An 11,342-nucleotide genomic window follows, 5' to 3' on the forward strand; every position below is an offset into this window, starting at 1 on the left:
TTCTCATGGAAGAATTAAATAAGCATCAGGCCAGAGACAGAGAGCATACAGAAGTAAATATCACTTTATGTCCTACTGCTTAAGCACAAATCTGCAAGAGGACAGGCTGGGTCCAGTTTCTGATTTGGTGAATATTTTATAATAATCATATGAAATAGTGTTGGAAGAGCACAAGAGACCATTTAGTCCATCCTCTGGTCCAGAGGTACTTCTTACAGCCCTTCAGTGACTGGAGCTTCCACAGTTTACTCAATATATCCCAGGGCATCACAATCTTTTTGGACATCCCATTAAAGACCATTACTCCTAGTTTTATACATCAGGGGCAGCAAGAACAGATTACTCCTATTTTCTTGTACTTGCTAGACTAGCATCTGGACCACTTCTGGCCTTATTCCTCTTAGACCAAACAACCCTAATTATTTCAGTCTTTTCTCCTTTGACCTCAAGCAATTCTCACTATCCCAGTCTGCACATCCTCTCGCTGGACCATACCTCCTTAGAGTGCAGTATGAGACTAAGGCAGGACATTTCAGCTGAGTCCTAAATGTGCACATCAGAGCTGAAGGCTTCTGAGATGTGTCTGCAGCCTGTGCTCCCACTTGCACAGCCTGGTAGGATGCTGTTTCCCTTCCTGGCAACAGGACAACGTTCTAGACTAAGACTGAACTTGTGGACCTCTAGAGACCCTGTCTTCCCTCCTGAAGGACAGCCTGTGGTCTCCCATGCACAACTGGCTGCAATTTATGAATCATTCCCAGAGAGAGCACTTCACATTCACTCTGATGCTGTTCAAACCAGGTCGCTGGTTTGACAAGCTTTTCTTGAATTATAGCTGTTTCCCCCAGCCTATACCTGGTCTATGCCATCTGCAGATTTTATAAAACACTTCCTCTAGACAGCTATCCAGGTTAAAATTGTAATATAAAGTACAATGTATTTAATGAAAATATGAAGCACTAGCAGGCCACAGCAGAAGCTTGTGGCAACCTGCTCAATAGTCTTCCGTTGCAACAGGAAATCAGTGAGAATTGCTCATTGAGTAAAATTATCTACACCAGTTCTGCATCCCTGCTGTAATGCTTTCCTTTGGAACATGTTTCTTTGCTTCATTTATGATAAAAGACTGTGAGATAATGTCAAAATCCTTACAAATGACAAGGTATGACAACTACTTCCTCTGTATCCACAAGGCTTGTTACAGAAGAAAGCTAAATTAGTTTGACGTGATCTGTTCTTGACAGATCTGTGCTGGCTCCTAATAATCTCCTTTATTTGATTATTTCCACCTTTTTTTTTTTTTCCCCAGGAATGAAGTTAAACCAGGTAGTCTGCAATTTCTTATCTTCTGCTTGTTTTCAGCCTTCTGACACCTCATCCAGCCCTCATGAGTCTTCAAAGCATTCAAAGCTTATGGTTCAGAAATTATTTCCTTCACCTTTGTAAATAAGCCAGGATGACTTGAAAGAACGATCTTACATCAGTACATCCTGACTTGTCCTGCCCTTTTCCTAGATCCTGATCTTCCTCCTTTGTGGCTCCTGTTAACTGTCTTAACCATCAGCTTGCAGCTGATCATGTTACTGAAGATATGCAAAATGGGCATAAAATACTTTGGCCTTATTGACAATGCTTGATGTAAAGCTTCAACCACAGCTCTTCCCTCCTCTCCATGAGCATCATAAACAGAGAGGGTCAGGATGATATTATTTCACTCTCCTGCTTGGCTCAATTAATATTTTATTTGTCTGTGTATTGAGCTGATTAAGGGTTATAAAACTAAGGATCATCTAGGCATGCCAGTATGCAGCCTTTTAATGTGACGGGGACTTTACAGTTTTAAGTGTAATTATCTGAGGGCTTTAGGCACCTCCACAGTTAGAAAGGAAGGAAGCTCTAAAGTTCTACAGCCTATGACAGACACCTCTAAGAACGTAGTTCAGTTTAGAACAATCCCTTATTTCTCAGTTCAGAACAATGGTAAAATACTGTGATACATTTCAGACTCCTCTTGACAGTCACACCCTGATGAAAGAGTAATGAAATTCTACAAGATAAGGCATTATCTCATAGTATCTCTTCCTGATTTGTGGAACCATACCACTGAAAGGAAGAAAATAATGAATATAAGTAAGAATTAACTGAGCTTTAAAAGAAGATTTGCTAAAAGTTCCTATGAGTCATTGGGGGTCATTTTTCACTAATTTGTCTTTTTTTTTTGTCTTCTACAGAATCTTGTGCACTAGCATCATAATGGAGGGTTCTTTTTGCTGCATATCCAGTTTTACCATATAAGAGCGAGCTTCAAGTACTGCTTCACATATTAACTCTGCTAACTACTCTCTGAAGTTATCCAACTTCTGTTTACTTCATGGAGATTTCAGCTGGCTTCAGTTCTTCAGTTATTTTGGGGGGAGATCTTTTTTTCCTTGCTCCATTTGTCCTTTCCTTAGGGTTTTATCTCTTCTAGCTGGTATTCTGAGTGGAATTTAGGATACAAGGGAAAGGCCATTTGCCAGTGATGTGCTTTAGGCAGGACTGGTTGCATCCCTATCATGACTTTGACTGCAATTTTAACAGTCAATATTAAACATCAATTTTCTGTTCTGGTTGTCAGTCCTCAAAATTCTATGCAGGCCTTGAAATTCTTCTGGGTTTTCCACTGGAAATGCAAACAGCAGGAAGGGTTAAAGCCACAGTTTTTCACCGTTGATCAGGCAAAGCCTCCATTCTGACAGAATCATCTCAGCCTGTGCATCCAGGTTGTTGCAAGATGCCGGTCTGACTTCTCCAACATAACAAGCCAAGAATTAAAATTTTAACACTAGGTAAGGTGAAAGGTGTCCCCAGTTCTAGGGAAGACAGTGAAGCATCCCTGCTGGGGGTAAACTTTGGTCCAGCTTCTAAAAGCCCCCTTGCCTCCGTTCCCCATCATTCCTGTACTGTGTCCCAGCTTCACCACTCTTCTCAGGCACAAAGGAGCAGGTGATGCCCTCCTTGCATTTGCTCAGCAGGTGATTTCACTCTCACATGAAACCAAATGGCTGCAATTTTACTGTCAGCAAATCAGCAACTGACACTTGTTTCTATATGTCTACCCTTCCAAACCTAGGTGACTTTTTGTTAAATTATTTATAAATCCACCACTGAATGCCTTATTCCTAAAGCTGTGGGCAGACATAAGGTGGAATGATACAAGGAGAACAATGGTCAGATCAAAACCATTGTGGTTTACATCCCGATGATTTCAATCTGAATTAATATAAATGACTGGCCTCTTCTGCAAAAGAGTACAGCATAGTACCATGGTGCCCAACCTGCACACCATGGAGTACTTAACATTGCAGATTTATAAGGTCATTGGATACTATTAATAAAATAAATGGATTAGACTCCACTCAATAGTCTGATGAACTGAATGCTAATTGATAATAGTCTTAACAATTATAAGGGTAATCAAAACTGAAAATTATTCTGTACATTACCAATTACTAGAAATGATCCAAATTAATAAAAAAACTGAAGTTCCTGAGAGCACAGTAGCACTTCTAGGTGATTATGAGAAGGGGTCCAGATCCAAACACACTCCCCTGCACCCCTGAATTTTAAGGGCATTCAAACCAAGTAAGTGATATTCTTTTGGAGCCTTTTAGCTTTACTAATTACCAGCTCTTACAGAAAGGTGTATCCTCCAGAGAGAATGCCTAAATATTGTGAGATGTCCCAGCTTTCTATAAATAGAGATATACTGTGATTACGGCTGGAATTAATTCAAGAAACTTCAGTTGCAAGATGAGTAATGAACGGGACTGACATTTATTGGTCATAATTTAAGAGACTGTAAGTACATCCTGGCCTCCCTTTTGAGACATAAATGCCAACCAACCCTGGTTGGCAGGTTCAGGACATTCTGTCTTGGGCCAACAATACAGCTGGAGCACAGCCTGCCACCCAACAGTGGCATTAGAAGCCAAGGGACAAGCCTGGAAGGAGCATGAACCATCAGGAAAGCAGGAATGCTGACATTAGTTTGTACTGCATTGCTTCTGTTGCATAGCCTTCCCAGCTGCCAGTGGGGCTGGGCAACCTTCTACCTAGGCCAACAGCAAGGTGAGAGGTGAAGATGCACCACTTTGCTGTCTCTGTCTAGGGATGCTCATTTGTAGCAGCTGCAACTCCTACCCAAGTGGAGAACTGGAGCAGATACAAAAGCAACTGGAGCACAAAGAAGGAACCCAGTTTTCCTTCGGATACCAGTGCCAGGAAGGGTGAAGGGAGCCAGACCCTGGCAGTAGTGGCTGATGCTGCCAGCAGGAGTCCCCAAGAAACACAGCATAACAGAGGGCTGGGACCCAGCTAGGGGAGAGAAGGAGTGGCAGGAGGACTGCATGGTCAAGGGAGCAGGGGGAAGTCAAGGAGCAGAACAGATGGGGAGAAGGGACAGCATGAGTAACAGGTGGAGACAGCAGGATCAGTGTAACTCCAAGAGCACAAATTCCTTTTGCTGTATTAAAAACAAATCACTATTTTCATTACACTATTCCTTCACCCCATACACATCTTGTAGGCTGGATCACTGTGCTGGTCAGGGAGGAGCTACCACTCTGGTGAATAGTGGGGAGAAAACTAAGTTGTAGCCCTACTCTCAGGCTCTGATCCATTATAATAAAGCCTGCGTCTGGGAAAAAAATCAATGGTTTGTGTTAAAGGAACTCAAGGGGCTAATAAACATCCTAGCACTGCAGGAGTGACTGAGGATGGATAAAGCAGAGCTTTGCCTGTCTAAAGCATCTCTCACTTGAGGGCTTCTGATTCCCTTTTTTTTTTTTTCCCCACAGTAATTGTTTAGTTTCCAAATTAAAGAAGCATCTTGCAGAGATGGCCATAACAGTCAGAGAATGTACACTTAGATCAAGTCAGAAAGCAGGTTAATAGCCCTGCCAGAAAGAGAAACCAGCTCTCCTTAAACCAATTCCTATATACTGTCCTGTGGTGCTCACAACCATGAAAAGCCATCGAGTTTTACACACACACTCAGCAGGTGATAGAGAGAGCCCTAAGGAAATATAAACACCTTCTCCACATGAGGCCATCAGAGCTCTGAGGTTACATGTCCCCTCCTGGTATGCTCAGGAGGATCTTGGAATGATAGATTAAATGAACATGGATGGATTCCAGACTTTGATTTTGGACTTCAGATGTTGAAAGGTGTTTCATCTGGATACCTGCTCTGGTACTCCCACAGCAAGATATTCTACCAGCAAGCATTTGTACCTTCCACCACACCTTTCTGGATCACCAGCCTCCTCTTATCAACCCGACATTCCTCTGTGTAGAGCTACAGGGTTATGATTGTTTCTTTACAACACTGATTACTGGGATTTCAAAACTTAGATGCAGACAGGTAAGGACTGCTGCCAAATCTACCTATGAGACTTGTCAGATTCACAGCAAACAGGGGAAGCACACAGTGACTTCCAAAGGGCATCAAAAAAGAAACCTGCCATCAAAAGGTTTCTCATCCTCAGGTGTCTTTAGCCTGGCACTGTCATCAGAGTTATTGTTCATTCTGAAATCCAAATAAAGCCCTCCCAGTGTAGGGAGGAAGCTCAAAACAACAAAGTAATCACAAGTCATTTATGTTCAGGAAAAGGACAATGGGAGAGTTGTACAGAAGGAAGGAGGCATGGGCCAGCAGTGCATGCACTGAGCAAATGGCAGTCAGCAATGCACCACCAGCCTTCCACAGCCATGCAGAGGCCTCCGTTTATAGAGCATGGTGCTAATAACACTAAGGTTGTGGGTTCAATCCTACAGGGACTATTCACTTAAAAGTTGGACTCAGTGGTCTTTGTGGGTCCCTTCCAACTCAGAATATTCTGTGATTCTGGTGCTTTTGTTTCAAATTATCTCAGCCAAAAGCAGAGGCAACCTTCAGGCTATAGCTGCTGTTTTACCGGTTAATGCACCGATCCCTCAGCAGATACGTGTCTGCTTGCTAGAGATCAGGCAGAACCCACTTCTGCAACATGTCCTCTGCTGTGGACAGCACATGGAGCACACGAGTCACTATGAGGAGCACACGCCTCACAGCACAAGCCCAGCAAATCCAAGCAGGAATACACACCCTTTGTTTGCATCATGCAAGACTATCAGCCTGCCTTCATCTTGCAAGGGGCAATGGGCCTGGTTCACCTGGTTCACCTGCCCAAGGAGGCATTGCAACTTGGCAGCTGCCAGCAGTGAGAAATTCCTGCTCTCTGGGAAATGAGGAGAGGGAAATATAATGTCTGTGCAGGACGGGTACTAGATCCTGGGATGGCATCACGGAACCCGAATCAGATAATATTCTGAATTGAAAGGGATCCACAAGGATCATCAAGTCCAGCTCTTAAGTGAATGGACCACCCAGGGATTGATCCCACAACCTTGGTGGTAACAGCACCATTCTCTAACCAACTGAGCTAATCTCAGGGTCCAGGACAGCTGGCCTGAAATTAGAGTGAATTTGAGGTGAAAACTCTTTGCACTTTCTCCTTGTAGTCAGTCAAAGCCACATGACAAAAGGAGGAGTCCCTCTCATCCTCATCCCCAAGTGATGCCCACCCTCTCAGCATGGCATGGGCAGAGTCTGTGAGCTACAGCTCACTTCCTTACCCTGAGGCAGGAACAGCTCTGAGATCATCCAGGCAGCCCCAGCACTGGGCCAGGACAAGTCCTCAGATAATACATGTTGGTTCCTTGGGCTGCACACGTGTCCCCAGCCTGGCATGGTCACACAGAAGATTCACTGCAGCCCTCTAGTCAGGGATGCTTCTGTATACCAGCAGGTACTGCCTGACTGGTTTTTGCTGGGACTTCAATTCAGGAGCAAGCGGCTACAGACAATTCGGATCCACAGACCGGTTTCTTTCCCACTAAGCACTACGGCTGTCCTTCTCCCACTGGAATCTCTGCCTGCAATTAGTTCCCTAGGAGGGGGGGCTTGTCTGTGCCATTAAGAACATTACATGATCTAGGAGAAATCAATGTCTCTAATAGTTAGCAAAGGCAGTGGAGGACAGGGTGATGGGAGGGATGTTTCTCTGGAGATACCCTGCTCAGTAGAAATCTCAGGGGTATTGCCCCAGGAAGAGAAATAGTAAGGACCTGGAGTGATTAAACTTCCATGGCACAATTGTTTACTGGAAGAAGCAGAGAAGCTGCTCAGTGTCTCTCAGAAAGGCAGAGGCAGTGGCTAGACTCTCCCTTGGTGCACACGAAGTGCCTCTGCCCTGAAGTCAGTAGTCTGTGGTGATTTACACCATGCTGGCAAGTGGTGGGAGGAGAGGTGTGGCTCCTTTAAAATACCCCTTTTCCTCTGTCCACGGCAGTGTTTAAAGGTAAGACCACGCCTTGCAAGTTTTGAAGCATCTGAATTGTGCAGTATAATTAAGTTATTCTAAATGAAGCCTGAGACATTTTAATATCCTGAGGCAAGAAAACCTTAACTCTGCATGCATCTTCCTCTCTCTCTTTTTCTCCATTTCCTCCTTCTTGTACACCTCTGCAGTTCCTGGAATGACAAGCCACTTCGCCGGCTGGCTGTAATTGCTAGAACTGTTCCCTAATGCTTTTGCCTTTTCCAATTGCATTAAACTGCATCTTTAGAGGTACAGCCCTGTTTATTCATGCTGCTCGTGTGGAAGGGGGAAGAAATGCAGACTGCCTCTTCTCTCCTCTCCCTCCTTTGATTTGCTGGGTGTGGCAGGTTTAAACCTTTGCAGCCGCTGGCTCTCTGGCGCTGGGGTGAGGAGGAGAAGACGGAATGGGAGGGAAGCCATCGTCTATGGCTGGTGATGAATGAGACTCATCTCACCCACAAGTGGGAAACCTGCTTGCGGGTTATTGTTTAATCACTCATGCAATCCAATACCGAGCACATACCCCCATAACGTCCATCTGTTCTAGAATGCAGTGCATGCACCACTTGCATTTCTAGCCACCTATCTCACTGCCCAGCCCTGCGTGTTACTGACTGCATCTCTCAGTGGCAGTAAGGGTTGAGTTCAGTTTTTCAGATATAGCTCGACCCAGCCTTTCAGTTATACTACCTTTCAGCTGAATATTTTGTGGGCTCAGATTCAGAGCTGCAGTCAGCTGTAGGCAGAAATGACAACACTTAGCTATCTACATCTCTCATGGGCGGGCACAGTCAGTCAGTCAAATACTTCACTCTTCACACTGGCATCGCACCCACAAGAAAGAATAATCTGCAAGGTATGAGTGTGTGAACATATTTGTGTCTGAGGGGTGGGAGGACAGACACACACAGGCACACCTAGACACAAATGTGAAGAGATTTCTTCCACGCCCAAGCCTGTAATTTCAACGTTTTGCTCTTTAGCTGCCAGAAAGGTGGGACACCAGGGACTTCCCCTGAAAAATAATTTGAGGAGAGCTGTTTTTATTTTGGGAAGAAAACTCCTGCCAGTGCTGAAAAACCCATTCCGTCTTTTTCTCTCTGTGAAGAGTCTGGGTGGGGACAGAGGAAGAGCACAAGCTGAAAACTGAGGTCTTTTTCTTCTCCCAATCAGAGCTTTCTCTGGTGTATCATCAGCTTTCCCGAGCAAGCTGCTGTGTTGCCAGTTTGGCAATTGCGGTGTGTATTCAGGTACAGGGGCAGCAGCTGGGCTCCGAGCCCAGCAATACCCACGAATACGCTCGGGCAGACACAATCGGGTTGTGTGGCTGCGTGAGGCTCAGGAAAGCATGTGCAGCGAGCGCACGGTGTGCCCGTGCGTATCCGTGTAGTACGGACGCGAGGGCGCGCAGAGCGGGGCTGCGAGCTGCTCGTGCACGCGCAAAGGGGTGTGTACCATGCGGTGGATTCGTGTGGGAGCGGGGACAGAGGGCTCTGTGCGAGCAAGGTACCCGCATGCCACGCATCGCTAAACACCACAGAATACACAACGACAGGAGTAAACCCAGACGGATGTAAAGAGCAGGTATATCAGAATGTCATTCAGGAGCTTTAATGCCCAACCCGCGACGGTATGGGCAGAATGATCCCTCTTCCCCAGTAGCTCTCTTCGGACTCCAAAGAACCCCAGAGCGCCTACTTTATTTTAAAATTTGCAGTGCACCTCCACCCACTGCTCTGTCACTTTGCCTCCGTCTGCCTTTCTTCTCCTCCTCTGCTCTTTTCATCCCGTATTTGCCACCAGAACGTGCTCTGCTGTCTGACTGCAATGTGTTCCCCCCTCCCCAGCCTTCACCCCCTCCTTCCAGATTTTAGTGAGCATATCATTAATTGCACAGCATTTGAAAAACCTGCATGAGGAAAAACACAGGATGACGCAGGGTCTCTTTCTATCCCAATCACTTGCCCCTCCCCATTATTCTACAAATTTCTCCTTCGTTTGCTAACACACACATGCCCATTCAGAAACACACTTTAACCTGAATCTGCTTTCAACACTGTGCTGTAGTTACTCACATCAGCGTGTGAACAGAATACTGCAGTGCTACGTTGTAAAAGACACAGAAATGTATGCATATATAAAGAAAGTAACCAGAATGGTGCTGTGCCTAAAGACTGAGTTTTGTGCTCAGAACAAGGACCAGAGCTCCTACAAATCCGTAATTCTTGGAAGTTTCTATAATGTCTTACAAAGATATCTAGGGTCAGTTCCTGCCTCAAAGTTCCAACTGCATAAATCCAGCATCCTCCCGAGGAAGTCCAAGAGATTCAGCCAAAACAGGCTTTCTTAATCAGGAGCAGGTTTGGGCTTTCACACAAAATAAAAGGGGGAAGGGTGAGGGGGAAATGATCTAAGTAGCTTTTTTTTCCTAATTTCATTATCATTTTGGACACAAAAATTCTGACACTGAACACTAGCCACCACCCAAACCTTCTCATCATCCCAATTCCCTTATAGCAAAAGCCGGGCGGTACCAGGAAAGAAAATGAACGGGTTTCCAACAGGTTCACACCGTGAGCTTCTCTTATCCCACCCGAGTTCGGAGCTAACAGAGGCGTGGTCCTCTGTCTCTTTACCAGCTGGTGCACAGTTGTCTAACTGGTTGTACTATGAAGGGTATTGCAAAGAGGGTGACTCTCCCCCTCCTTGGGCTAATGCTTTTGTTATTAATTAATTGGATTTTTCACTATAGAATAGGTTAAAAAAAAAAAATTCCTTCAGGTTAATTCTTGCTCAGGTTGTTGTAACACAAAAAAAATGAATACACCTGTCCTCCGAGCCACCTCACAGCACAGGCACATAAAGCATCTCCCATTCATCAGAAACGGGAGCAATTGAGAGCGTTCTGCCCAGGGATCAAGGCTCACTGGGCATCCGTTCTTTTTTGGCATAAGATGAAGAATTGCTTCCTTTATCTCCAAGGTAGAGCCAGATCTCATCACATTTCCTGCCAGCCGCAACACTCCCCTCCACCTCTCCCCCCCCCCCCCCCCCCCCCCCCGCCCCATCCACACCCTCAGAACCACAGACAGAAAATCCTAGGCAATATAACTGCCCCTATTAAAAAAAAAAAAAAAAAGAAGAAGAAGAATAGAGGGGGGATTCTGGTAGCTCCCCCAAATGTACATGTAGGCCACCCCCCTTCCCCACATCACCAGCCCCGTAAAGGCAAAACAGTCACGTTGCAGGGTGTGAAAAGAACCTTCAGTCGCAAGATGCTAAAGAATTGCAAAAGAGACGTCTGCTGAAAGCAGCTGAAATTTCCTCCCCTTACCCCAGCCCCTACCCCAGCCCCTCACACACTCAGGCAGACACGCACCCCACGGACACCCAGCAGCCTGGGAGATTTCTTAACAGAAAGAAATATAAAAATCTTAAGCTCTACCTGTTTTGTTCTTCTCATACAGCACAGCATGATCGTATTGTCCCCTTCCTTCCTTCTTCTTCCTTCCTTCTCCTCTCTCCTTTTCCTCTTCTCTCTCTTATCTCTCCCCCCCACCCTCTCCACTCCCTCCCTCCCTCCCTCCCTCTCTCTCTCCCTCTCTCTCTCGCTCACACACACATACACACACGAGCACACGCGCACACACACACACACCAGGGCAGTTAGCAGCAACTGGAAGGTCCACAGCTATTGCTCATCACACATGCACACGCTGCCTCTCCCTGCCTCCCTCCCTACCCTTCCCAGAATTGTTCACCAGCTCTCCCTGACTCGTCACCTCCCCACCCCACCCCCACACCGGCAGCCACCCCCACCCCCCCCCAAGTCCCTCGCCAGCCTCATGAATAATTAAAATCTTCAATCTGGACCCAATTACCCAACGACTTTCCCACTGTACAGAGGCGACAGGGGAGAGGGGACACTGCGGGCTGCGG

The 11,342-nt window shown here is 45.9% G+C and overlaps 1 protein-coding gene across 1 annotated transcript in view; it reads right to left on the reverse strand.

Moving 5' to 3' along the window:
• Positions 1–10,963, reverse strand: part of GAP43 (growth associated protein 43) — a 58,287-nt gene extending 47,324 nt beyond the window's left edge. Inside the window, exon 1 of the mRNA XM_048294057.1 lies at positions 10,849–10,963. Within this exon, the coding sequence (XP_048150014.1) occupies positions 10,849–10,878 (30 nt within the window). The 5' untranslated portion in view covers positions 10,879–10,963. The remainder of the gene's footprint in view (positions 1–10,848) is intronic.
• Between the last annotated feature and the right edge of the window lie 379 nt (positions 10,964–11,342).

The sequence above is a fragment of the Corvus hawaiiensis genome, chromosome 2 (assembly GCF_020740725.1).
Source record: "Corvus hawaiiensis isolate bCorHaw1 chromosome 2, bCorHaw1.pri.cur, whole genome shotgun sequence".
In the NCBI taxonomy this organism is placed as follows: Eukaryota; Metazoa; Chordata; class Aves; order Passeriformes; family Corvidae; genus Corvus; species Corvus hawaiiensis.